The sequence below is a fragment of the Artemia sp. Qi Xiang Cuo genome, chromosome 1 (genome assembly GCF_049724085.1).
Source record: "Artemia sp. Qi Xiang Cuo chromosome 1, ASM4972408v1, whole genome shotgun sequence".
NCBI lineage: Eukaryota > Metazoa > Arthropoda > Branchiopoda > Anostraca > Artemiidae > Artemia > Artemia sp. Qi Xiang Cuo.
The window spans coordinates 73,386,497-73,410,834 of NC_142794.1; the positions used below are offsets into that span (position 1 = coordinate 73,386,497).

General features: G+C 36.0%; 1 protein-coding gene across 2 annotated transcripts in view; it reads right to left on the reverse strand.

The window, feature by feature from the left end:
- Nucleotides 1-24,338, reverse strand: part of LOC148956700 (snake venom 5'-nucleotidase-like) — a 117,692-nt gene that overhangs the window by 60,597 nt on the left and 32,757 nt on the right. For both annotated transcript variants that reach the window (XM_089086812.1, XM_089086804.1), the window contains exons 6-7: nucleotides 21,242-21,341; nucleotides 1,944-2,105 (exon numbers count right to left, since the gene is read on the reverse strand). In XM_089086812.1, the coding sequence (XP_088942938.1) occupies nucleotides 1,944-2,105; nucleotides 21,242-21,341 (262 nt within the window). The remainder of the gene's footprint in view (nucleotides 1-1,943; nucleotides 2,106-21,241; nucleotides 21,342-24,338) is intronic.

The following is a 24,338-nucleotide window of genomic DNA, read 5'->3' on the forward strand; positions in this document are numbered from 1 at the left end:
TTTTTAAGGAGAAATCTCTATATACAACTATGGGGCCTGGGATATTCTGAAGTTTGGGCCCATCATACCATTCAATTTGTTTTCATCTCACACTTTCTAGATTAAATTTTATCGCATTTAACTCTTTAAGGTTTTTCTGTTTTCACTTTATTAAATTGTAACTCATTATTTCCCGTATTTTAAGAATTTATTCTTTTCTTTGCGGAGAACTCTATATCCCGCTTTGGGGCATGGGCTCTTCTGAAGTTTGGGCCCGTCATACCATTCAATTCTTTTTTTATCTCACACTCTCAACCTTAAATTTTTACCGTATTTCAATCTTTAAGGTTTTTCTTTTTGCACTTTATTAAATTGTAACTAATTATTTCCCGTATTTCAAGATTTGTTTTTTTTTGGTGAATTTTCTATATCCTGCTTTTGGGGCTGGGGTTCTTTTTAAGTTTTGGGCCAATCGTACCATCCAATTCCTTTTATCTCACACATTCTAACTTAAATTTTACCGTATATCAGTGATTTTAAGGTTTTTCTTGTTCCACTTTATTAAGTTCTAACCAATTATTTCCCGTATTATTTTTTTTTTTAAGGAGAACTCTCTATATCCAACTCAGAGACCTGGGCTATTCTGAATGTTGGGCTTATCATACCATTCAATTTTTTTTTATCTAACACTATCTAGCTTAAATTTTACCGTACTTAGGTTTTTAAGGTTTTTCTGGTTTGAACTTATTAAATTCTAACCAATTATTATTGGAAAATAATCGGTAAGAATTAAATAATGTGAATCCAGAAAAACCTTAAAACACTGATATACGGTAAAATTTAAGTTTGACAGTGAGTAAGCATGTAGAGTTCATCCGAGAATATTTTCTTTCTAAAAGGAAAAAAAGTAGATATTGCTGAGAAATGGAGCTTACGCTATGCAGAAAGTAATACCCCTGAAAAGGGGACCATGGGTTAGAGACAATCCAAAAGTGACTGAGTCTATAATAAGTCTGTTAAATCGGAAAAAAGGGTAAGATTCTGGCTTTTGACTTTCGAAAGTGTTAAAGTGTATGTATATCAAAGTATAAAAAATAAAACTCTTGAAAACAAAAAAAAACAGGAAAAAAAGTTGAAATTAAAGCATAAAATATTAAAACCTTGAATTACGAAAATATAAAGCAAAACCCCTAATTCATAGAAAGACGAACTGGACTCCCGGCTTAAAAGCACCCTGAAATTGAGTGTATCAGTATACCCCGTATCTCTCTATACCAAGCGCACGTATATCCCTAGTTCAATGTGTTAAAAACCTTTCTATACTTTAATAGAATGTCGCCGTTTTTCCAATTACTCTAATGCAATGTGTTATAGGCCCTTCTATGCTGTAATGGTTAAATTTGATGGATTATGACATCTCCTCAAGATGTGTTAGCTCCTAGCAGCAGGTTTGGGAACTAAAATTTCTGAAAGCATTGCATTGCATTGCAACGCCAAAAAGAGATTAGGGACTCTACATAAGATTTGTGATACGAAGCATTGGTCCCATTCCAACTCAATTCAAAGAACAACATTTTTGTGAGGCTCCGTGGCCCCGATTTTGTGAGGCTCCGTAAACCCGATTCTTAATGATTCATTGATATTTTAATTTTTCGTGCAGATCTAACAAGATAATAATCACTAACATAACAAAAAATGGAGAACACAGAGAAGAAATTTTCCAGAATGATAGAAAAAAAAACCAAGAAGTAACCATAAAGAATAATAGTTAAGGCTGGAAATAAGCAGAGGAAAAACCCGTCCTCATAACTATGCCTAAAATGCTTCCAAAAATATGTGTAAGAAAGTTTGTAAAAAAAGGATAAGTTCCAATAAATACTATAGTTAACACTAATCCTTTCTTTTAGTTTGCGCAGAAGAAAAATAAGATAATGAATTTAAAGTGAAAGTTACCAATATCATACCTGATACTTGCAAAAATCCACCGTAACCTTCGCGCAAGTCCAAATTTTCATGAGATACAGACTGCTCAAGTATTTTCACTATTGTCGATCCTTTTAGTTCAATTACATCAATCATATTCCCGAAAGGAAAAGACGTACGGATATCTTTAATAGTGATGTTTCCTGGAATTAATAAACATATGATAATTCGTCCATTTCTTCCAGTATCCTCGAAATTTTGGGGTTTCCCTGACTTTCCCCACAAGAAAACTAGGTTATCCAAAATCACCCCAAAATGAATGCTAACAAAAACAAAAAATTTTTATTTCTTGTTAATGTTTGTGTCTGTACGAACGTTAACCTAACCGGAGTTTTCAGAAAACTGAATTTTCGAGAAACTTTGGGGATCCCCCACCCGAATAGAAATTTTTACGGGTTGGATTTTCTTTGGAAGACCAGGGTCTAAAACCCTTCCCCCCCCCCCGACCCAACGAAATACAGCGATGCTACTATCTTTTTTCCATGTAGACCAGCCTAAAGAGCATTAAGAGAGATTGCATGTATTTTTGAGGATGAAGTTAAAGGAAGGTTGTTCGCTGTGGCAACTGAGATAACAATCATCAGTGACCGCTGTTTGATAAGTATTCCTGTCGGTTGAGCTTCCTAATATCACAAAGTGATCAGTGCAAGTAAGACTACATTGAAATGCAAAAGTGTCAAGAATTGCATGCACATGTAAAATTAAAGTTAATCTCATTTTTGTCAATTATTTCTCTATGGCAGAATTATTATTAGAGTGCTTTGATTTTTTTGCACCATTATATATATATTTTTTTTTTTATAGAATTTCGTTTACAATGGATTAAATCAACTTTGGCTTTGGAAGAAATTTAATTTATGGGTTTTATGTGGGATATTTTGTTGTTTAACAGCACTATTAATGTAATAATAATGCGCTATCAACGTACAATTTAGACATCACATAATGAGCATGACATTTGTTTATTGCTGTCCACTTTTGTTGGGTAACTATAGCCCATAAATGAGAAATTGGCTTAAAATTTCTTCTTAAACAACAATCTTCAACGGTCTTTATCAGTTATAACTGAAAATGGTTGTAAATGATCATAAAAATTTTGGGAAAAAATATTTTTTCATTGATGGACCAGGCAGTGGTGATGATACATTTGTTTATAAAACCCTGTATCACATTTTGTGGGGCAAAAACTGCAAAGAAAAATGTATGAATTACTACAGGGATAGCATCGACCTTATTGCCCTTTGGACTAAAACACACAAGGCGTTCGGCTTTAAAGTTCTGCTTTCCTCAGATTCAATTCCCAGCATGAGACCTGGTTCAAACAAAGCTTTAGAAGCCCTTTTGCGATACTCTAGAACAGTAGGTTATTTAAAGTCAGCCCTTGGAAAAAAAAGAAAAAAGGAGACATACCTCTGGGCTATTTGTGGTGCATAGGGCATCCATAAATGTTTCGTGAGATTCTATTTAACCGATTCCCTTCCACGCTCACCCTTGCTCCTGGATAAAATCCTATCTTATGAACAAAAATTTACCAGTTCACAGTTTTTTTTACATTCTCGTACATAGCCCTATTATCTTTAATGTATTTGTCTGGTATACCATACAGGGATAAGACCTTCGCTAAAGCTTTTCAAACAGTTTTCAAACTTTCAAACTGTAAGTAAGGAGCGACCCGGCTCAATGGTAACCGAAACTCTGAAAACGGAATTTTGATACCAATATATACTTCAAGAGAATCAGATTTCAATGCTGATTTTAATATATAAGTTTCATCAAGTGTAGTCCTACCTACCAAAAGTTACGCACTTGAGAAAATTTGCCTGAATTTCGAAAATAAGGGAGAAACACCCCCTAAGAGTTATAGAACCTTAATGAAAATCACACCATCAGATTTAGCGTATCAGAGAACCATAATGTAGAGGTTTCATGCTCCTATCTTCAAAATGTGGAATTTTGTATTTTTTGCCAGAAGAAAGATCACGGATGCGTGTTTATTTTTTTTCACAGGGGTGATCGTATCGACCCAGTGGTACTAGAATATCGGGGGAGGGCTCATTCCAACAGAAATTAAAAGTTATAGTGCCCTTTTTAACTGAACAAAAAAATGGGGGGCAACTAGGCCCCCTCCCATGCTCATCTTGTTCCCACAGTCACCCGATTAAAATTTTGAGATAGCCAATTTTTTCAGCATGGTCGAAAATATAATAACTATGTCTTTTAGGACGACTTAATCCCGCAAAGTCTCTGGGGGGAGGGCTGAAAGCTATGAACTATACCCAATGTTTACATATAGTATTGGTTATTGGGAAGTATACAGACATTTCAGGGGGGATTTTTTTCTGGTAATGGGGGGGGCGGGGTTGGGTCGGGGGTTATGTGGGAGGATCTTTCCATGGAGGAACATTTCATGGGAGAAGGGACATTGTGTAGTAAAGCTTTCTAATTTAGATAATTATTAATTTAGTAAAAATATATTAAGACGCAAATACGAAGTTTAGAAATACCACTTTGTATTAAGATAAGGAATATATCCAGCCAAGTTTCTGCTTAACGGGAAATTGAGAAATTACCACTTCTTAGCTATTGCGTCGGTTGGTTAAAGGAAGGTGTGGTTGATAAAAATGTATAAAAGATACATTTTATGGGAAGGGGAGATTTAGACTGTTACTAATTTTATGCCGGACTGACCTCTGGTCCGTTGTTTTTTGAAATACCTTGGAATCATGTCGGATCATTGTAATTATCTGTATCTTATTATATATTATTGTAGTTTCTGAGACTTGTGGTCTATTTGGGACAGCCAGTCCCAGTAAAATATCTATATCTGGAATTAATATATGTAACTTGAATAAAAGTATTGTATTTTAGACAACCTCTCTACGATCTACCTTTAGCCCCTCGAACATACCCAGCTGGTACGCCTCATTAGTCCGGTCATAGCCTAAGGCACGCTACCAAAGTTTAATTACCTTAGGGCCATAGTTTATCTCCCCTAGAAAGGGAGAATAAAGGCATCTACGATTACATCACCCAAATACCATAAAATACACTTTACAGCAATTGCTAAGTAGTGGATGGCGGATTTCCCAGCATTATTTAAAAAAAAACAATCAGAAATTAAACAAAAAAAAACAAGTTTTTCAACTAAAAGTAAGTAGCAACATCAAAACTTAAGACAAACAAAAATTATTACGAATATGACTGGGTTCGCCCCCTAGTCAATACCTCGCTCTTTAAGCCGAAGATTTTTTAAGTACTTTCATAAGAGCTATTTAAAGACTTAGCTTTTGGTTAGGATTAATTTAAAAAACGGTTTCCACAAAACAAGTTTTTCAAAGAAAAGTAAAGAATTCCATTAAACAAAAAAAGAGCAAAAATAAGATCAAATAATCTACCAAGCGTGAAACTACCATAAATCAGCATCGATAAATAAATGGAACCCAAAACAAACAGAAATTACAATAATTAACCGAGTCAAACTCAAAACGAGCGGAAAGTAGCAATAGTTGGGCGCATAACCCCTATGACTTCCCAAAGCCAGAACAAAATCTGCACTTTACTAAAAAATATAAATGTTTTTACTTTTATAACTTTAATAAATCAAATAATATCACCATTTTGATTATTAAATATCAGTATATGTATATTAAACTGACAATGCACATTCATTTATATTTTTTCAGTAAAGCGCAAATTTTGTTCTGGCCTTGGGAAGGCATAGGGGTTTTGCGCCCAAATTGTGTTAATTTCTGCTCGTTTTGAGTTTGACAAGGGTTGTAAGTTATGTTGGTAAGCTAGTAAGGGTTGTAAATTAGTTTGGCAAGGGTTGTAAGTTATGCCCTGGGGGCATATAAAGTTTTTATTGAAAGCGTTGTCGTAGAAACTTCAAAAGGGCTCATTCAATTAGAAATTCAAAGGGCTAGTGCCTTTTTTAATAGTTGAAAGTGATTGGATAGCGACTAACGCCCCTCTCACGCCAAAATTTTCCCAAACACATTAAATTAAAATTTTGAGATACTAGTTTTGTTCAACTTAGTTGAAAGTTCTGGAAATTAGGTCTTTTAGGATGATAACCTCCGCAGAGCCGTCAGTGCAAGGATTGTAAGTTGTGCCCTAGGGCATATAAAGTTTTTATTGAAAGCGTTGTCTCAGAAACTTCAAAAGGGCTCATTCAAATGTGAATTGAAAGGGCTAGTGTCTTTTTTAATAGTTGAAAGTGATTGGATAGCAAAAAACACCCCTCTCACGCCCGCCATTTTCCAAAATACATCCAATCAAAGTTTTGAGACATCCAATTTGTTCAACGTAGTTGAACGTTCTGGAAATTAGGTCTTTTAGGATGATAACCCCCTCAGAGCCCTCAGTGCAAGGGTTGTAAGTTATGCCATAGGCGCATATAAGGTTTATATAGAAAGTTGCTGTATAAATCATAGACAGCACAATTGCGCTGCTTAAGTAAAAAACGGGGACAGTAGAGGACAGGACAAGAACCGAAGTCTAAGTATAGAGGAGGACACTCTCCAACTACCCTCAGGGTAGGAGTTTTAAGTTATGCCCCGGGGGTATATAAGAATGTTTTTGGCACAATGTATTATTTATTAATTTTTTTCCTTTACAGCAGGGCACTTCGCATCGAAGAAGTTGTAGTAGAAACTCTGAAAAGCGCTCATTCAAATGGAAATTTGAGTGGCGTGTGCCCTTTTTAATATTCCAAAGGGATTGGAAGGTGACTAACACCCCTTCCACGCCCACCATTTCCCAAAACACACCCAATCAAAATTTTGAGATAGCCATTTTGTTTAGCGTAGTTGATTTCCAGATAGAAATTATGTTTTTGAGGATAGTTCCCCACAGCCCTTAGGGCAAGGGTTGTAAGTTATGCCCTGGGGGTATATAAGGTTTTTTATAGAAGGCGTTGTCGTAGAAACTTTAAAAAAGGCTCGTTCGATTGGAAATTCAAAGGGTTAGTGCCCTTTTTAATAGTCAAAAGTGGTTAGAGGGCCCCTAACCCGCCTCAGCGGTAGCTAGCATCCTAGTAAGAGACGATCACGTCCCATACTAGCAAATATAATAGCCCGTAACTCCAAAAAATAGGGTCAGAAACCCCTATGCATGAAACTTACAGCGCCTTGGCTTGAATAACCAGGAAATGATAAGAAAGACTTAGCTTTTGGTTCGGATTAATTTAAAAAACTTTTTCCACAAAACAAGTTTTTCAAAGAAAATTAAAGAACTCCATTAAACAAAAAATTATCAAAAATAAGATAAAATAATCTACCAAGCGTGAAACTACCATAAATCAGAATCGATAAATAAATGAAACCCAAAACGAACAGAAATTACAATAATTAACCGAGTCAAACTCAAAACGAGCAGAAATTAACATAATTTGGGTTCAAAACCCCTATGCCTTCCCAAGGACAGAACAAAATTTGCACAATACTGAAAAAATATAAATGTTTTTACTTTTATAACTTTAATAAATCAAACAATATTAACATTTTGATTATTAAATATCAGTATATGTATATTAAACTGACAATGCACATTCATTTGTATGAATGTGCATCCCAAAATTTTTATGCATCTACAAAATGGCTAAAACTTTTTATTGGATGTGTTTCGGGAAATGGTGGGTGTGGAAGGGATGTTAGTCGCCTTCCAATCACTTTGGACTATTAAAAAGGGCACAAGTCACTCCAATTTCCAATTAAATGAGCGCTTTTCGAAGTTTCTACGACAACTTCTTCGATGCCCCCAGGGCATAACTTAAAACCCTTGCCCTGAGGGTTGTGGGGGAGTTTCCTCCTCCTTACTTAGTCCTCGTTTCTTGTCTCGTTCTCGATGTGCCCGTTCTTTACTTAGGCAGCGCGATCGTGGTGTCTATGATTTATACAACAACTTTCTATATAAACCTTATATGCCCCCAGGGCATAACTTAAACCTTTGCACTGAGGGCTCTGAGGTGGTTATCAGCCTAAAAGAACTAATTTCCAGAATTTTCAACTACGTTGAACAAAATAGATATCTCAAAATTTTGATTGGATGTGTTTTGGAAAATGGTGGGCGTGAGAGGGGTGTTAGTCGCTATCCAATTACTTTCAATTATTAAAAAAGGCAATATACCTTTCAATTTCCAATTAAATGACCTCTTTGTAACTTTCAACGACAGCGCTATGAATAAAAAATTTATATACCCCAGGGCATAACTTACATTCCTTGAACGGAGGGCTCTGTGGGGGTCATCATCCTAAAAGACCTAATTTCCAGAACTTTCAACTACAATGAACAAAATGGATATCTAAAAATTTTGATTGGATGTGTTTGGGAAAATGGTTGGCGTGAGAGGGCGTTAGTTACCGTCCATTCACTTTCAACTATTAAAAAAGGCACTATCCCTTTCAATTTCTAATTAAATGAGCCCTTTTGAAGTTTCTAGGACAATGCTTTGAATAAAAACTTTATGTGCCCCCAGGGCATAACTTATAACCATTGCCCTGAGGGCTGTGGGGGTATAATCCTCAAAGACCTCATATCCAGAACTTTCAACGTTGAACAAAATTGCTATCTCAAAATTTTAATTGGATGTGTTTTGGGAAATGGTGGCCGTGAGAGAGAGTGTAATTGTAATTCTGGTTGAACTTCCTTGAAGTAATGATATTAGGGCTGTTTTAAAAAAAATTTTTAAACAGTTTTAATGATTGAATTTTAATGTAAGTTTCTTTTATAGTGTTTTTATTCTCTTCGTCTGTTTTGCTGAGGACGGCCCTTGGATATAGGGTCGAAAGATTCATTTAAAGTTGCGTTCCACTGTCTTGTAAAAAAATTTCCCTGTTGTTCTACTTATTTGTTTATGATGGAAAGGCATGTGGTCTTCGTCACTATTTACACCCGTCATTCCCCCAAACACATCCAATCAAAATTTTGAGATAGCCATTTTGTTCAACGTAGTTGATTTCAAGATAGAAAATAGATTTTTGAGGAGGAAACTCCCCCCAACCATCAGGGCAAGGATTAAAAGTCATGCCCTGGGGGCATATGAAGTTTTTATTGAAATCTTCCAGGGGAAGGATTAAAAGTCATGCCCTGGGGGTATATAAGGTTTTTATTGAAATCTTTGTCGTAGAAACTTGAAAAAGGGCTCATTCGATTTGAAATTCAATGGGCTAGTATCCTTTTTAATAGTCGAAAGTGATTTGAGGGCAACTAATCCCCCTCTCACCCTCACCTTTCCCCCAAACACAACAATCAAAACTTTTAGATAGCCATTTTAGTCAGCGTAGTTGCAAGTTTTGGAAATTAGGTCTTTAAGGATGACAACCCCTCCCCCCAAAGCCCTCCCCCCCAACCCGCAGGGCAAGGGTTTTAAGTTATGCCCTGGGGAATATAAGGTTTTTATAGAAGGCGTTGTCATAGAAACTTCAAAAGTGCTCATTCGATTGGGAATTCAAAGGGCTAGTGCCCTTTTTAATAGTCCAAAGTGATTGGAGGGCAACTAGCCCCCCCCTTATGCCCATCATTCCCCCAAAACATCCAATTGAAATTTCGAGATATCCAATTTGTTCAGCGTAGTTGATTTCAGGATAGAAAATATATTTTTGAGGAGGAAGCTCCTCCCCAACCCTCAGGGCAAGGATTAAAAGTCATTCCCTGGGGGCATAAAGGGTTTTTATTGAAATATTCCATGGAAAGGATTAAAAGTCATGCCCTGGGGGCATATAAGGTTTTTATTGAAATCTTTGTCGTAGAAACCTGAAAAAGGGCTCATTCGATTGGAAATTCAAAGGGCTAGTATCCTTTTTAATAGTCGAAAGTGATTTGAGGGCAACTAATCCCCCTCTCACCCTCACCTTTCCCCCAAACACACCAATCAAAATTTTTAGATAGCCATTTTAGTCAGCGTAGTTGAAATTTTTGGAAATTAGGTCTTTAAGGATGAAAATTCCTCCCCCCATAGCCCTCAGAGCAACGGTTGTAAGTTATGCCCTTGGGGCATATAAAGTTTTTATTGAAAGCGTTGTCGTAGAAACTTCAAAAGCGCTCATTCAATTAGAAATTGAAAGGGCTAGTGCCTTTTTTAATAGTTGAAAGTGATTGGACAGCGACTAACGCCCCTCTCACGCCAACCATTTTCCCAAACACATCGAATTAAAATTTTGAGATATCCATTTTGTTCATTGTAGTTGAAAGTTCTGGAAATTAGGTCTTTTAGGATGATGACCCCAAACAGAGCCCTCAGTGCAAGGGTTGTAAGTTTGACAAGGGTTGTAAGTTATGTTGGTAAGTTAGTAAGGGTTGTAAATTAGTTTGGCAAGGGTTGTAAGTTATGCCCTGGGGGCATATAAAGTTTTTATTGAAAGCGTTGTCGTAGAAACTTCAAAAGGGCTCATTCAATTGGAAATTGAAAGGGCTAGTGCCTTTTTTAATAGTTGAAAGTGATTGGATAGCGACTAACGCCCCTCTCACGCCAACCATTTTCCAAAACACATGCAAGCAAAATTTTGAGATATCTAATTTGTTCAGCGTAGTTGAAAATTCTGGAAATTAGGTCTCTTAGGCTGATAACCACCTCAGAGCCCTCAATGCAAAGGTTTAAGTTATGGCCTGGGGGCATATAAGGTTTATATAGAAAGTTGTTGTATAAATCATAGACACCACGATCGCGCTGCCTAAGTAAAGAACGGGCACATCGAGAACGAGACAAGAAACGAGGACTAAGTAAGGAGAAGGAAACTCCCCCACAACCCTCAGGGCAAGGGTTTTAAGTTATGCCCTGGGGGCATCTAAGAAGTTGTCGTAGAAACTTCGAAAAGTGCTCATTTAATTGGTAATTGGAGTGACTTGTGCCCTTTTTAATAGTCCAAAGTGATTGGAAGGCGACTAACATCCCTTCCACACCCACCATTTCTCGAAACACATCCAATAAAAATTTTTAGCCATTTTGTAGATGCATAAAAATTTTGGGATGCACATTCATACAAATGAATGTGCATTGTCAGTTTAAAATACATATACTGATATTTAGTAATCAAAATGTTAATATTGTTTGATTTATTAAAGTTATAAAAGTAAAAACATTTATATTTTTTCAGTAAAGTGCAAATTTTGTTCTGGCTTTGGGAAGGCATAGGGGTTTTGAACCCAACTGATGTTAATTTCTGCTCGTTTTGAGTTTGACTCGGTTAATTATTGTAATTTCTGTTCGTTTTGGGTTTCATTTATTTATCGATTCTGATTTATGGTAGTTTCACGCTTGGTAGATTATTTTATCTTATTTTTGATAATTTTTTGTTTAATGGAGTTCTTTAATTTTCTTTGAAAAACTTGTTTTGTGGAAAAAAGTTTTTTAAATTAATCCGAACCAAAAGCTAAGTCTTTCTTATCATTTCCTGGTTATTCAAGCCAAGGCGCTGTAAGTTTCATGCATAGGGGTTTCTGACCCTATTTTTTGGAGTTACGGGCTATTATATTTGCTAGTATGGGACGTGATCATCTCTTACTAGGATGCTAGCGACCGCTGAGGCGGGTTATGGGCCATCTAACCACTTTCGACTATTAAAAAGGGCACTAGCCCTTTGAATTTCCAATCGAACGAGCTTTTTTTAAAGTTTCTACGACAACAGCTTCTATAAAAAACCTTATATACCCCCAGGGCATAACTTACAACCCTTGCCCTAGAGGCTGTGGGGAACTATCCTCAAAAACATAATTTCTATCTGGAAATCAACTACGCTGAAAAAAATGGCTATCTCGAAAATTTTGATTGGATGTGTTTCGGGAAATGGTGTACGTAGAAGGGGTGTTAGTTGCCTTCCAATCACTTTGGATTATTAAAAAGGGCACACGCCACTCCAATTTCCAATTGAATGAGCGCTTTTCAGAGTTTCTACTACAACTTCTTCGATGCGAAGTGCCCTGCTCTAAAGAAAAAAAATAATAAATAATACATTGTGCCAAAATCGTTCTTATATGCCCCCAGGACATAACTTAAAACCCTTGCCCTGAGGGTTGTGGGAGAGTGTCCTCCTTTTTATTTAGTCCCCGTTTCTTGTCTCGTTCTCGAGTGTCCCCGTTCTTTACTTAGGCGTGCTTTACCTATGATTTATACAACAACTTTCTATATAAACCTTATATGCCCCTAGGGCATAACTTACAACCCTTGCACTGAGGGCTCTGAGGGGGTTATCATCCTAAAAGACCTAATTTCCAGAACGTTCAACTACGTTGAACAAATTGGATGTCTCAAAACTTTGATTGGATGTATTTTGGAAAATGGCGGGCGCGAGAGGGATGTTAGTTGCTATCTAATCACTTTCAACTATTAAAAAAGACACTAGCCCTTTCAATTCTCATTTGAATGAGCCCTTTTGAAGTTTCTGAGACAACGCTTTCAATAAAAACTTTATATGCCCCGGGGCATAACTTACAACCCTTGCACTGAGGGCTCTGAGGGGGCTATCATCCTAAAAGATCTAATTTCCAGAACTTTCAACTACACTGAACAAAATTGATATCTCAAAATTTTAATTTGATGTGTTTGGGAATATGGTGGGCGTGGGAGGGATGTTAGTCGCTGTCTAATTATTTTCAAATATTTGAAAAGGCACTAGCCATTTGAATTTCCAATCGAATGGGCCTTTTTGAAGTGTTTACCACAAAGCTTTCAATATAAACTTTATATGCCCCCAGGGCTTAACTTACAACCCTTGCCAAACTAATTTACAACCGTTACTAACTTACCAACATAACTTACAACCCTTGTCAAACTCAAAACAAGCAGAAATTAACATAAGTTGGGCGCAAAACCCCTATGCCTTCCCATGGACAGAACAAAATTTGCGCTTTACTGAAAAAATATAAATGAATATGCATTGTCAGTTTAATATACATATACTGATATTTAGTAATCAAAATGGTAATATTCTTTGATTTATTAAAGTTATAAAAGTAAAAACATTTATATTTTTTCAGTAAAGTGCAAATTTTGTTCTGGCTTTGGGAAGGCATAGGGGTTTTGCGCCCAACTTATGTTAATTTTCGCTCGTTTTGAGTTTGACTCGGTTAATTATTGTAATTTCTGTTCGTTTTGGGTTCCATTTATTTATCGATGCTGATTTATGGTAGTTTCACGCTTGGTAGATTATTTGATTTTATTTTTGCTCTTTTTTTGTTTAATGGATTTCTTTACTTTTCTTTGAAAAACTTGTTTTGTGGAAAACGTTTTTTAAATTAATCCTAACCAAAAGCTAAGTCTTTCTTATCATTTCCTGGTTATTCAAGCCCAGGTGCTGTAAGTTTCCTACATAGGGGTTTCTGACCCTATTTTTTGAAGCTACAGGCTATTATATTTGCTAGTATGGGACGTGATCGTCTCTTACTAGGTTTCTAGCTACCGCTGCAACCCAGATTGTAAAGTCTAGATTTTCAGTAGGTGTTATTTTTAAAATTATAGGTCCCACTTATGCCTGTGAGTTTTACATTTGGTTGTTTGGTGTTTTTTTTTCAAAAATCGTCGCATGCTGGCATGAAACGTCTCTTTGTCGGGTTTTCAAATGTTTTCAGTAGGTTTGGCGCAGCACTATAAAAAAAATGGCCATTGCTGTTTATTAACTCATTTTTTTTACTACATACCGAGGTGAATCATAAAAGATGAACTCTATCCAAGAAAAAAAAAATACAAATTATTAAAACAAACGTATCCTCATACACTTTCGTAAGGCTTAATGGGTGTAAATACATGTAGAAATTAAAGAAGAAAACAAAAACACATCCATAAGAAAATGCCATGCGCGATGGATAATACAAACATAGATTTCAAGCTTGGCCCAGAGACACCCATCGCATTGGGATATTAAAAAAAAATAGTTATCTAGAAAAAAATAATTTTCAGAAGGTACCGAGGAAGTGACACTATATAATTGACTCAGGAAGAGTTTTCAATTGCGGAATGAATGACAGTCTGGAGATCGAAAACCAACTTGAATTTTGGTTGGAATACAAACTGAAATGTTGGTATGAATGGAATCCAAACGTTGGCGGAATCACAAAAATGAAACGTAGAATGATCAGGGACTGGAGATCGGCTAGTCTTCAGGGCTGGAGAAGAATTACAGTGTAGTTGAAGAAAAACGAAATACACATATGAGAGAACATAGACATCAAATCAAGAAATGGATTATCATCAAGTAAAAGAACTATGGATCGTTGGCTGTTGCTGAGATTTTTGTTTTATACCTCTGCAACAGATATGTACGCACACTTGAGGGAGAATGAAACAATAAAATTCTATATGGGGAAAGTGCCTATTCTGCGTAATTTGCCGCAATTTTAGAAACCCTTATTAAATTTGGTGTGTTATTAATGTTACTATATTGCGAATTAACGTGTTCTTGCGCTATATGACAGTCATTTACGAGTAATTTACTCATTCTTCATAATTTCTTAGCAACTTTCTTGAACTCTTGTTCTAGTCTTCCCGCTCCCACCCAGAGTATCAAACCTGATTTTGACAAGGAGGTCACGCATAACAGGGTGAAAGCCATAGAAGATTGTCAAGTCTGCAAGTCCTTGGTGGCATGCTTTTTGATGAATGTTATGCAGGTTAAGCTAGGCTCAGTAGCTTAAGCAGGACACGGCATTTCCCCAAAATCCTCATAAACGGGCTGTAAAAGTGGAAACACCACTGTTGCAGAACTAGAAAAACAGAATATAAATACAGTTTAGAAAATTATTGGGAACCATATTCCCTCTAGACCAACTATTTATTTTTAGTTTTACATTTTTCAAATCAGTCATTGATGTCAGGAACAGATTTTGTACCATATTTGGGATGATTGCAAAATTAATAGAACTAATTCCGATAACATTTCGTCCGCTTTAAGACTTTTTTGTGCTAAGCATGATCATAAAATTCAAAAAGACTAATAAATAGGTTTGAGTAGTCTCCTTTATATTATCCCTTATATTTATATTATCCCTCCCCCTTTCCCTGAAAAAAACGTAGTATATGCAACTGATTACTTTGAGCTTTGTAGTGGTGTGCACATATAGTGACAAGGGGGCACATATGGCACATAACGCACGTATGGTACAATGCTTAAAAGACAAGGAATGCATCAGTCAGTAGTAACCAGAAGGATCGGTAGTATCAGGTCAGCGCTCATAAACAGAGGATCAGAAGTTGGGTCTGAGCTTGTAACCCAACTCAAGTTTTGGTAAGACACTTAAGTATTACGAGGGGTTTGCCTTTGAAGGAACAGAAATAAGTTTAAAATTTACGATATCCTTTGTTTCATGAAACTATTTTTAGTTTCCGATCAGTGTAAAATTGAGTATGTCTTTGGCTTTGTGTTACTGATTATTTCCCGTAACACATTTGTAAAAATCAATAATTGATGTTGCTCGACAGCAAAAGGCTCTGGACCAAGCTAGAAGTTACACCGGCTCTTTCCTAGCTCATTACCGACAAGAGATCCAAAATGCAAGGAGACACACCAAGCTTATCATGGTTGCGGCTTCCGCCGCAACCTAAGAAAGAACAAACCCGATCAATAGTTAACAAAAATTTCAATTAGCATTTTGAAAAAAAAATAACAAAAAACGAAAAATGTCAAGTAAGGAAGAATCAACATGTGAAGGTAATCCAGGAACGGCAACTATTATTTTGATTAATCTTAATAATAAAAGTTTATTGTGAAAACAAATTTATGAATATTTTGAAAAATAACCTGAATCTTCTCAAAAATGGTATCGGGTCACAAGAAAAACCGCTTTGTTGGAGTCACCGCAGCCGAAACTTCAATTAGGAGAATTACAGTTCCCACCTTTAGCAACAAAGAAAAAAATTTTTGCTTGGGAATAAGTGACGTGTCTCCCTTTTTCTTTTTATTTTTTTTGTCGCTAATAGAGCGCTGAAACTTCATAAAAAGGTGCTTAAGGGTTCATTTGGAAGCTAATTTCTTTATCTAGTGATAATAAAATATAATGACATTAATGAAGAACTAAAACATAAAATTAAAATAAAATGCAATTTTTGGCACAAACTGCACCTTCATGCACAAACTGATGCAATATTTGGATCTTTGACAAGATAATGTAAAATAGGTATCTTCTGAAAAGTTGCTTCTCTGGGGTATGATGTCCTACTTGAATAACTCAACTGACTTACTTGACTTAATTTTCCTACTGACTTGGTGCCAGCGTGAAGAGAGCAGACGCTATCCTTCTCCAGTAAACCCGATCTTGAGCTGCCAGGGGTTCTTGACCTGCCATGGGTTCTTGAGATGTCTTGATCTTCAGGTGTTATGCTTACCTTACTTAGAAAATGACTCTTGGGTGACCACCTGGTCATTTCCATCCAGTGAACACAGGGTTAAGATAATGTACGATGCGACAAGGGGTTTTTTCTGGTATTCAGAGAAGGTTGCCGCACCACCTCAGTGTAGGTTGCGCAACTTGCAGGGAGAATGCAACCTGAACCGTACGGGACAGGAGGATGGTGTTGCTGATAAAGTCGTACCAAAAAGTCCCTCTGATCCATCAGACCTCGAAGTCTGGACTGATACATCACTTGACAAAGAGGCCAAGATACGGGAAATCCTTCACGACTGCTACTTGATCTTGGTATACTTCGACTGTAAGAGGGGATTTTTGAGACAGCTGCGGATCGATAAACATAGTTTTTGTTTTGCTCCAGCTAATGTTGAGTCCAACCTTGCTAGCTTCCTCTCTCATAACTGTAAACGCTACTTGAAGTTCTTCGAGGGCATTTGTCACGAGTGCCAAATCATCATCGGAGTTAACATCGCTTAAAAGTCTGTCACCAAACTTTAAGCCAAAGTTTAGTCCGGTAGTCGTCTTCACAATCATGTAGCAGTGACACAATTAAATAGTTCAGGAGCCGCAGCACATCCCTGACGAACTCCAGTACGAATGTAGAAAGGCTGGCTACGTTTTTCGTTAACTTGTATACAGCTTGACCGTTGTTCACGCCGTTTCTTAAAGAGAGAGAGCAGTACTTCTGGGGAAAACCTTTTGTTCTTAGTATGAGCCACAGCGACTTCCTATCTACAGAGACAAAAGCAGTTTTGAGTTCAACAAAACCTATGCCGCAAAGTGAATATCTTTCGCTAGTGAAACGACCGGGCATGAAACCTGCTTGTGCGATTCTTCAGTTTCTTCGAAGTATACTAGGGCACCTGTCAGGAGGAATCATTGCAAACAATTTAGCAGGAATGGCGAGTTACATTATACCTCTGTAGTTAGAACATTGGCTCCAGATCCTTTCCATTTCCATAATGGCAGAATTATTCCAGCCAGTTAATCCTTCGAAATGATCTCCAACTGCCACACTGTGCAGAATATTGTTTGGAGCCACATCAACAAGGCAGGACCCCCAGATTCAGAAGCTCAGCAGCTATTCCACAGCAGCCAGGCGTGCGGTTATTTTTCAATCTCTTCATAGATCTATTTATTTCATAGAGATAAAAAGGCTCATCATCATTACTAACAAGTGGAATCGTAGGTGCAAGTGATGCAGCTCTTATGAGATCTGAGTCAGGATACGGGACAACGTCGGAGTTAAGTAGGGGGGAAAAGTGATCCTTCCATCTCAGAGTCCCATCTAGAGTTCCATCTTCCATCTGGACTGACTCATCTGGTAACGATGATCCAGAGGGAGCAACTATAGGGCCAACTGAGGTAAGTTCCTTAGAAGTAAGTTTACGGAGATATCTATATAGTGCCCAATGTCACCTTTGCCCGCGGTATTTTTCTAGCTCCTTGGTCTTGCCTTGGAAGAACTGTTTCTTGTCGCGATGGACGAGCTTATTTCTCACACCGTTTAGCCTGCGGTGGGCTGACATATTACCGCTAAGGCCAGCCTGCCAGGGTTGTTCTATAAAGTTCAGGGTTTTGCCTGGCAGCCGTTGAGCTTTGCACGACTGCCTTTGACCAACGGAGGACTCAGCAGCTTTCAGGACATTGCTCTTCAGATTTTCCCATACTCCCTCGGAATTAGGTAGGAACTCGAGACGTTGGAATTTATTTGATATTTCCACAGAATACTTTTCTCTGATACCACAGTCAGATTGTGGACATGGACGCGGGGAGCCCTAGCAACTGACCCTAGCAATTTCTTGAGACGTAGACGAAGAGATGCACGATATTGCCTAGTTTAGCTCCCCTGTACGTTTGGCAGCTGGTGATAGACGATCTCTATCTCTGACGTAATCCATCTCGTACTATGACGTAATATATCATCTTCTTGCTCTTCCTGTCCTTGCTTTACCAAGTCTATTTGTGTATCCTCTTCCCTTGAAATAATTTCTTTAAGGTAACAAGGTTATTTGCTGAGCAAAGTTACAAGAGATGGGTTCTGTTTTCATTGATATAGTCTGGAGTCACTCCACCTGTCATACCATTCCATATGCTAGCTGTGTCTGAGACAGCGGCGTTGAAGTCGCCAAAAAGAGTGATAATATCATGGGTGATATTCGTGACAATAATGCTGACTGCTGAGAGCAAAATTTGTCCCTTGTAGACTCCCCAGCATCGTCGGTTGGGACTTAACATACTATCATACACCACTTCCTATGCTTGTGTTGAATCCGGGATATCATTATCCTGTCAGAAATTTGCTGGGATGATATAAGGCACTTCTTTACGTTCGCAGTCATGACAAGGCCCATACCATTCCGGTGGACAGAGGTGTTTCCAGACCCAAACAAGTAATATCCGTCCCCAATAGATTTGAAGTTGTTGCCAAGGAGATGTGTCTCGATAATGCCTGCTATTAATATTTTATTGCTTTCACCTCCCCAGCAAGCAGGACTTTTGATCCAGGGAAGTTTAGCGTCAAAACATTACAGGTTGCGATTCAAAGGCCACCTTGGTAAATTAGGTTTAGTCGTTGGTGAGAACTCAGTCAATGGGCAAGCAGGTGTCGATAATCAGAAGTGAGTAAAGTATCCAAGGCAGTGTCTGTTCTTTTTCGTGGTAATTATTTTCAGATGAAGGGTCACCGGCCCTACCGATCCTAGGCCTGTGGATTTGTGGTCCACTAGAGTCGAATCAACCCACCCCGACAGGACCGAGGTAGTCCTTTGCACAGGTCGTTGTCCATAAGCAATTGGATCTTAAACCCTGCAGCAGTTGTGAGACTAACTCAACTGCCTGATTCCCAATAGTTTGTTATTTACTAATTTCCAGCTAAGAAAAAGCTGAAGGCTTTCTCCTGTGTAAACAAAGAGTTCGTGGCAACGCACTTTAAGCAAGGAACAACTCGGCAAAGTAGCCAAGACTCTAAAAAACAGAATCTTGAGTGCAATAGATACGTATATCAAAGGAATGGGCTTTTTATGCTGATAACAAATATATAAGGTTCACTAAGTTTAATATTACCGATCAAAAGTAACGAGCCTCAACAAATTTCCTTGATTTTTGAAAAAGGGGAGAAATATCCCTAAAAAGTCATGAATTCTTAAAGAAAATTCCACCATCAGATTCAGCGCATCAGAGAACCATACTGTAGAGTTTTCAAGCTTGTATTACTTGATGAGAACGATTAGGAATAGACTTCCCCTAAATGTGAGCGAGGCTATTATTCAAAGCTTTAATCATTTACGTTCAAATTTAAGATTGTAAAATAAAGTTTCAAGAATGATAATAATCATCCATGAAAAAGTGCAACCCTCCAGATATGTTTTAGGCGTTCCCGGGAGGGAGGTTCCGAAACATCATATATGAATCATAGTTTCATCATTTGCGCAACGTTAAAGGAAATCTTTTTGAACAAATGTTTTCTCATTGGATACCCTCCTTCCCTTGACCAACGCAAGAGGACAAAGGAGTAACACCCCCAGTTGGCAAGAAGATTTTGAAAATGTAAACAAATATGAAAATGAAAGTAAGGGAACCTATTACTCTGCAGCACATATGGTACAGTACAGGCCTAGTTCAAAAGTATTCCCAGGAATAAAAGGAGATTAGATGTTAATTTCTATCCCCCCAAGAATTGTATTTATATTTGTCCGAAGGTCCAGAGATAGTTAAAAGGCTTGGGCACAAAAAACCCTTTTGACCTTTCAGGCACATCCCCCAAATCTTATAAAGTTCCACTGACCCACATCCACAGAGGCTGGTGAGCAATAGTTCATCGTTGTGCATAATTTTATACTTGAAATTAATTAACTTAGTTGAATGAAGCTTTAAGTAAATGACTCTTTTAACTATTTATTTCACATGGATCTGTAGGCATAAATAGACTGCAACGTGGTATTACTGCTGATGAGACTGGAAAGCTTAATATATAGTATTTCGAAAATCTTAAATCAATTGGCTACCTCATAATCTATACTGGATAAATTTTTGGCCATCTCTGAACCAAAATTGTTGTTTTGTATCACAAAATTGCAGAGAACACCACCTTGCTGAAGCCAGTTCTAGTGCTAACTTTCGTACTAATATTTTACGAAAAAATTATTTTTGTAGTCCTTACCTTCTCCAAAAACTACGTAACATACTTCAATCATTAATGATAATGATTCTGTTTCGATTTGTTTTTCGCTTTCCAGATATATATATATATATATATATATATATATATATATATATATATATATATATATATATATATATATATATATATATATATATATATATATATATATATATATATATATATATATATATATATATATATATATATATATATATATATATATATATATATATATATATATATATATATATATATATATATATATATATATATATATATATATATATATATATATATATATATATATATATATATATGTATCTGGAAAGCGAAAAACAAATCGAAACAGAATCATTATCATTAATGATTGAAGTATATTACCCAGTTTTTGGAGAAGGCAAGGACCACAAAAATACTTTTTTCGTAAAATATTATTACGAAAGTTAGCACTAGAACTGGCTTCAGCAAAGTGGTGTTTTCTGCAATTTTGTGATACAAAACAACTAAAACAAAACAAAAACTAGAGCAATTTCGAAGGAAGCTTTATCTGCTTGAAGAAAAACACAAAAAATGAAAACTAACAAATAAATATAGCAAATAATTTCAGTGTTTAAAACGAATACTACTTACCTAAAATGTTACTGCCTAATTTTTATTCATTTATAGTGAGTTAAACGAAAAAATCGGGTTTAACTACCAGAATTAGCCAAATATTAACCAAAAAGAACCAGAAATAACATCCCTTTAACAAACTAAAATCTGGTTGCTATTTCCACTCACCCTCACTTGTGGTTTCATCAATTGAAGCTCTAATACCTCCTCCGTTAAGAAGGGCTATCGACACATAAGACCAGGCATCCATAATTTGACCTTTGATAAACTGAAATTAAAAATTCTATAAACTACCAGAAAATCACAAAAAAATACTCTTAAAAATGTCCAACAATATCTTTCTCAATATTTGACAAAGACTGAATTTAAAAGTTGTGGGAGATACTTTATAGGTTAAAGACGCATTTTGAGTCTCTACATAGTCTAAAATTATACAGACTCAAGTAGTTTACCAGGATGTGGCTTAAGTTTTATCAATAGTTCCTTAAACAAAACTGGTAGAATAATTCAAATGACGTCATTAGCGGCTCTTTAATGTGTACTATGGTCTCAAGTACTATGCACAATATGAATGTATTCTAATGAATTAATTAATATTAACTATTTGGGAATAAAATTATATTTAGAATTTACAATAATAATTCCAGTTTTTTCAAAACTTCTAATATTATATTTGTCACATTACGTGCATTTTAATTTGAAATCATTCTATAAACACTCTTGTGCTTTTGTGTTGTCGTACTATATTGATAAATCTAGTCATTTTCAATACGGCATTGTCCACAGAGAGGAAGACTAGCTTAAGAGCTTTGTTGTTCTTGATTTTTGAAAAATTTAAGAGATACATTCAGAAGTGTGAAATCGTATAGCATCTTCCTGTGGCGTCATCCAAGATGCTTTCAGTGAGTTTGAGGCTGCAACTGTCTGAACTTAAAAAAAAAAGAAGCAATAAAAATGCACAATCCAATCCAATGTCAACGTTAATGTTAAAAATAAAAGAAGAAACATTATCAATCAAGAACGGCTTGGAATTACAAAATGATAGCTGACGAATTAATTCCATCTACATTTAATCAATTGAGAATAAACCCAAGAAAAAAAAAATCACTTTTGGATATTTTTAGAGTACCTCTTAGGTTTTCGTGAAATTTACTGATATTGATTATTATTGATGATATTTATTTTAAAGCGGGTTTAAATAGTAATGAAGTTATGGGGTATATTTGAGGGAGGAATAATATTCTAGCACTGTCAGAAAGGAAAAAAAAATATTTGAGGAGTATAAGGGTGGTTGATGTTTTTCAGTCATGCCCCATGTTTGCAGAAAATAGCGAGAGTCTGCTTCCCTTCATGGCGCTTTGTTCTGAATTACAGGATTTAAGAAAAAAATAATTTTCAAATAATTTTGGTCAAACGGGTTTTTTGTTTTATTAATGAATAGATTGGTTATGAAACAACAAAAAATACAGAGAAAGTACATTAAAGTAAGAATGATGCACTAGAGAAAGATTTTAGCAAGGAAGAAGAGGATGGTGAGTGCTGGAGATATTTCTGAAGATGTGTGAGTTTCTTTTTTCTATTTTATTTTGTGAAAATTGTTCGAATCTTCATGAATGGATCAAGGGCACTGATTATTCTATTATTCTGCTGGTTGGCATGACTCTGTGACATTAAAAAAAATCTATTTACTATTTACTTAGAGAAAACTATTTACTTTTTGCTGAAATAGATGTTTGAAAAAATCCATCTTACTATTTGCTATTGCTAACCTATTAAAAAAAAGATCACTAGATCCGTGGTACACGTATGATATTTTTAATATTGGTATTTAATGCGCATCTGGGTAAAAATAGGGATATATGGTATTCTACCTTAAGTCAATGAGAAATATTGTAGTAATTTTGACTCAGTAAAGTAATAAGCTTAATTTCGGTTCAGATTAAAGGTAGAGGCAAGACAAAATTGAAATATCTTATATACTCTACTAATGGTTTTCTTATAACTAAGGCCAAAGTGAATTGGAAACTTTTGACATTTAACTCCAGTAGTGTCAGGTTTTGGCGGAGGTGGCAGGTGCACCCAAATATTTTTTACACTTCCTGCATTTCAAAAACTACCCCTTTTGGGGGATTTATTAATTGAAAATGCTCTTTTGACATTTTCATGAAAAAGTTGAAAAAAAATCACAAATTTGTGCCTGGATATTGAAAAATACATTTTGCCATATTCCTCCTTAAATTTTTGAGAAGGAACCCCAATGGTTGAATGTTTGGGGAGTTAGCATGGGAAGATCAGGACTAAAAACTAATAGTGCCACTGACAGTGTAGCGTCTATAAACTTGTTTAAAAAAGGAGAAAGTTTTGAAGAAAATTGGATGATTGATATTACTAATTAGCAGTTCTAGAAGATTAAACCTGAACCTTTCTTGTAAATAATGATTAATCAGAATCCTTTTCTTTCAAGAACTATTTAAGTTAAAATGTAGTCTGCATAATGCAGGTTAAGTTTCAATTGGTAAACGGAATGTTGTTTCTTTAACGACCCCCTAGACCTCCTTAAATTTAAAGTGTGAAAAAGACAGCTAGCCTACCGTTTAGGGTAGACTAAAGAAGGAGAAACATTCCAAACGCATAGTACTTGGAAAACAGAGTTCAAATGCTTTTTTCATGATCTGCACATACTAGTTACGCGACATGCACTTTCCAAAAGGTTATATTTGGCCTCCTTAGAGTGTAGCATAATAATAATATTTAAAAAGAAAAAAAAAACAGGAAGGAATAAAATCAATCGGTAGCACACCAAAAGAGTCACTTCCAAGGATTTGCAACTAAAAAAAAGAAAAAGAACAGAAAATATCCACTATAAGGCGTTGGAGGGTGAAACTATGTACCGAAAAATACTTACACTAATATTTCACATATATTAAACTAAATAATATCATGATCATGAGGCAAAAATATTTATGGATTTAATAATGATTACAAATAAATCAATAAACATTTTTTTTGCCAATACATTATTATCTCTTTTAATTCCAATCAATTTCAATCTGTCTCGAATATATACTTACCAAGCAACCCCATACGTAGTTCACATTTAAATTGAACAATAGGTAGTACCTTAATACTTGGGCTAAGCTTATTCCAGAGCTTAGCCCTATATATATAACTAAAAAAGCAGTCCTACTTGTGACTAGACGAGGAAGGAGGAAAGCCATAAATATGTATGCAAGTAAACGTCAGAATTATGCCTTTCAAATAGAGT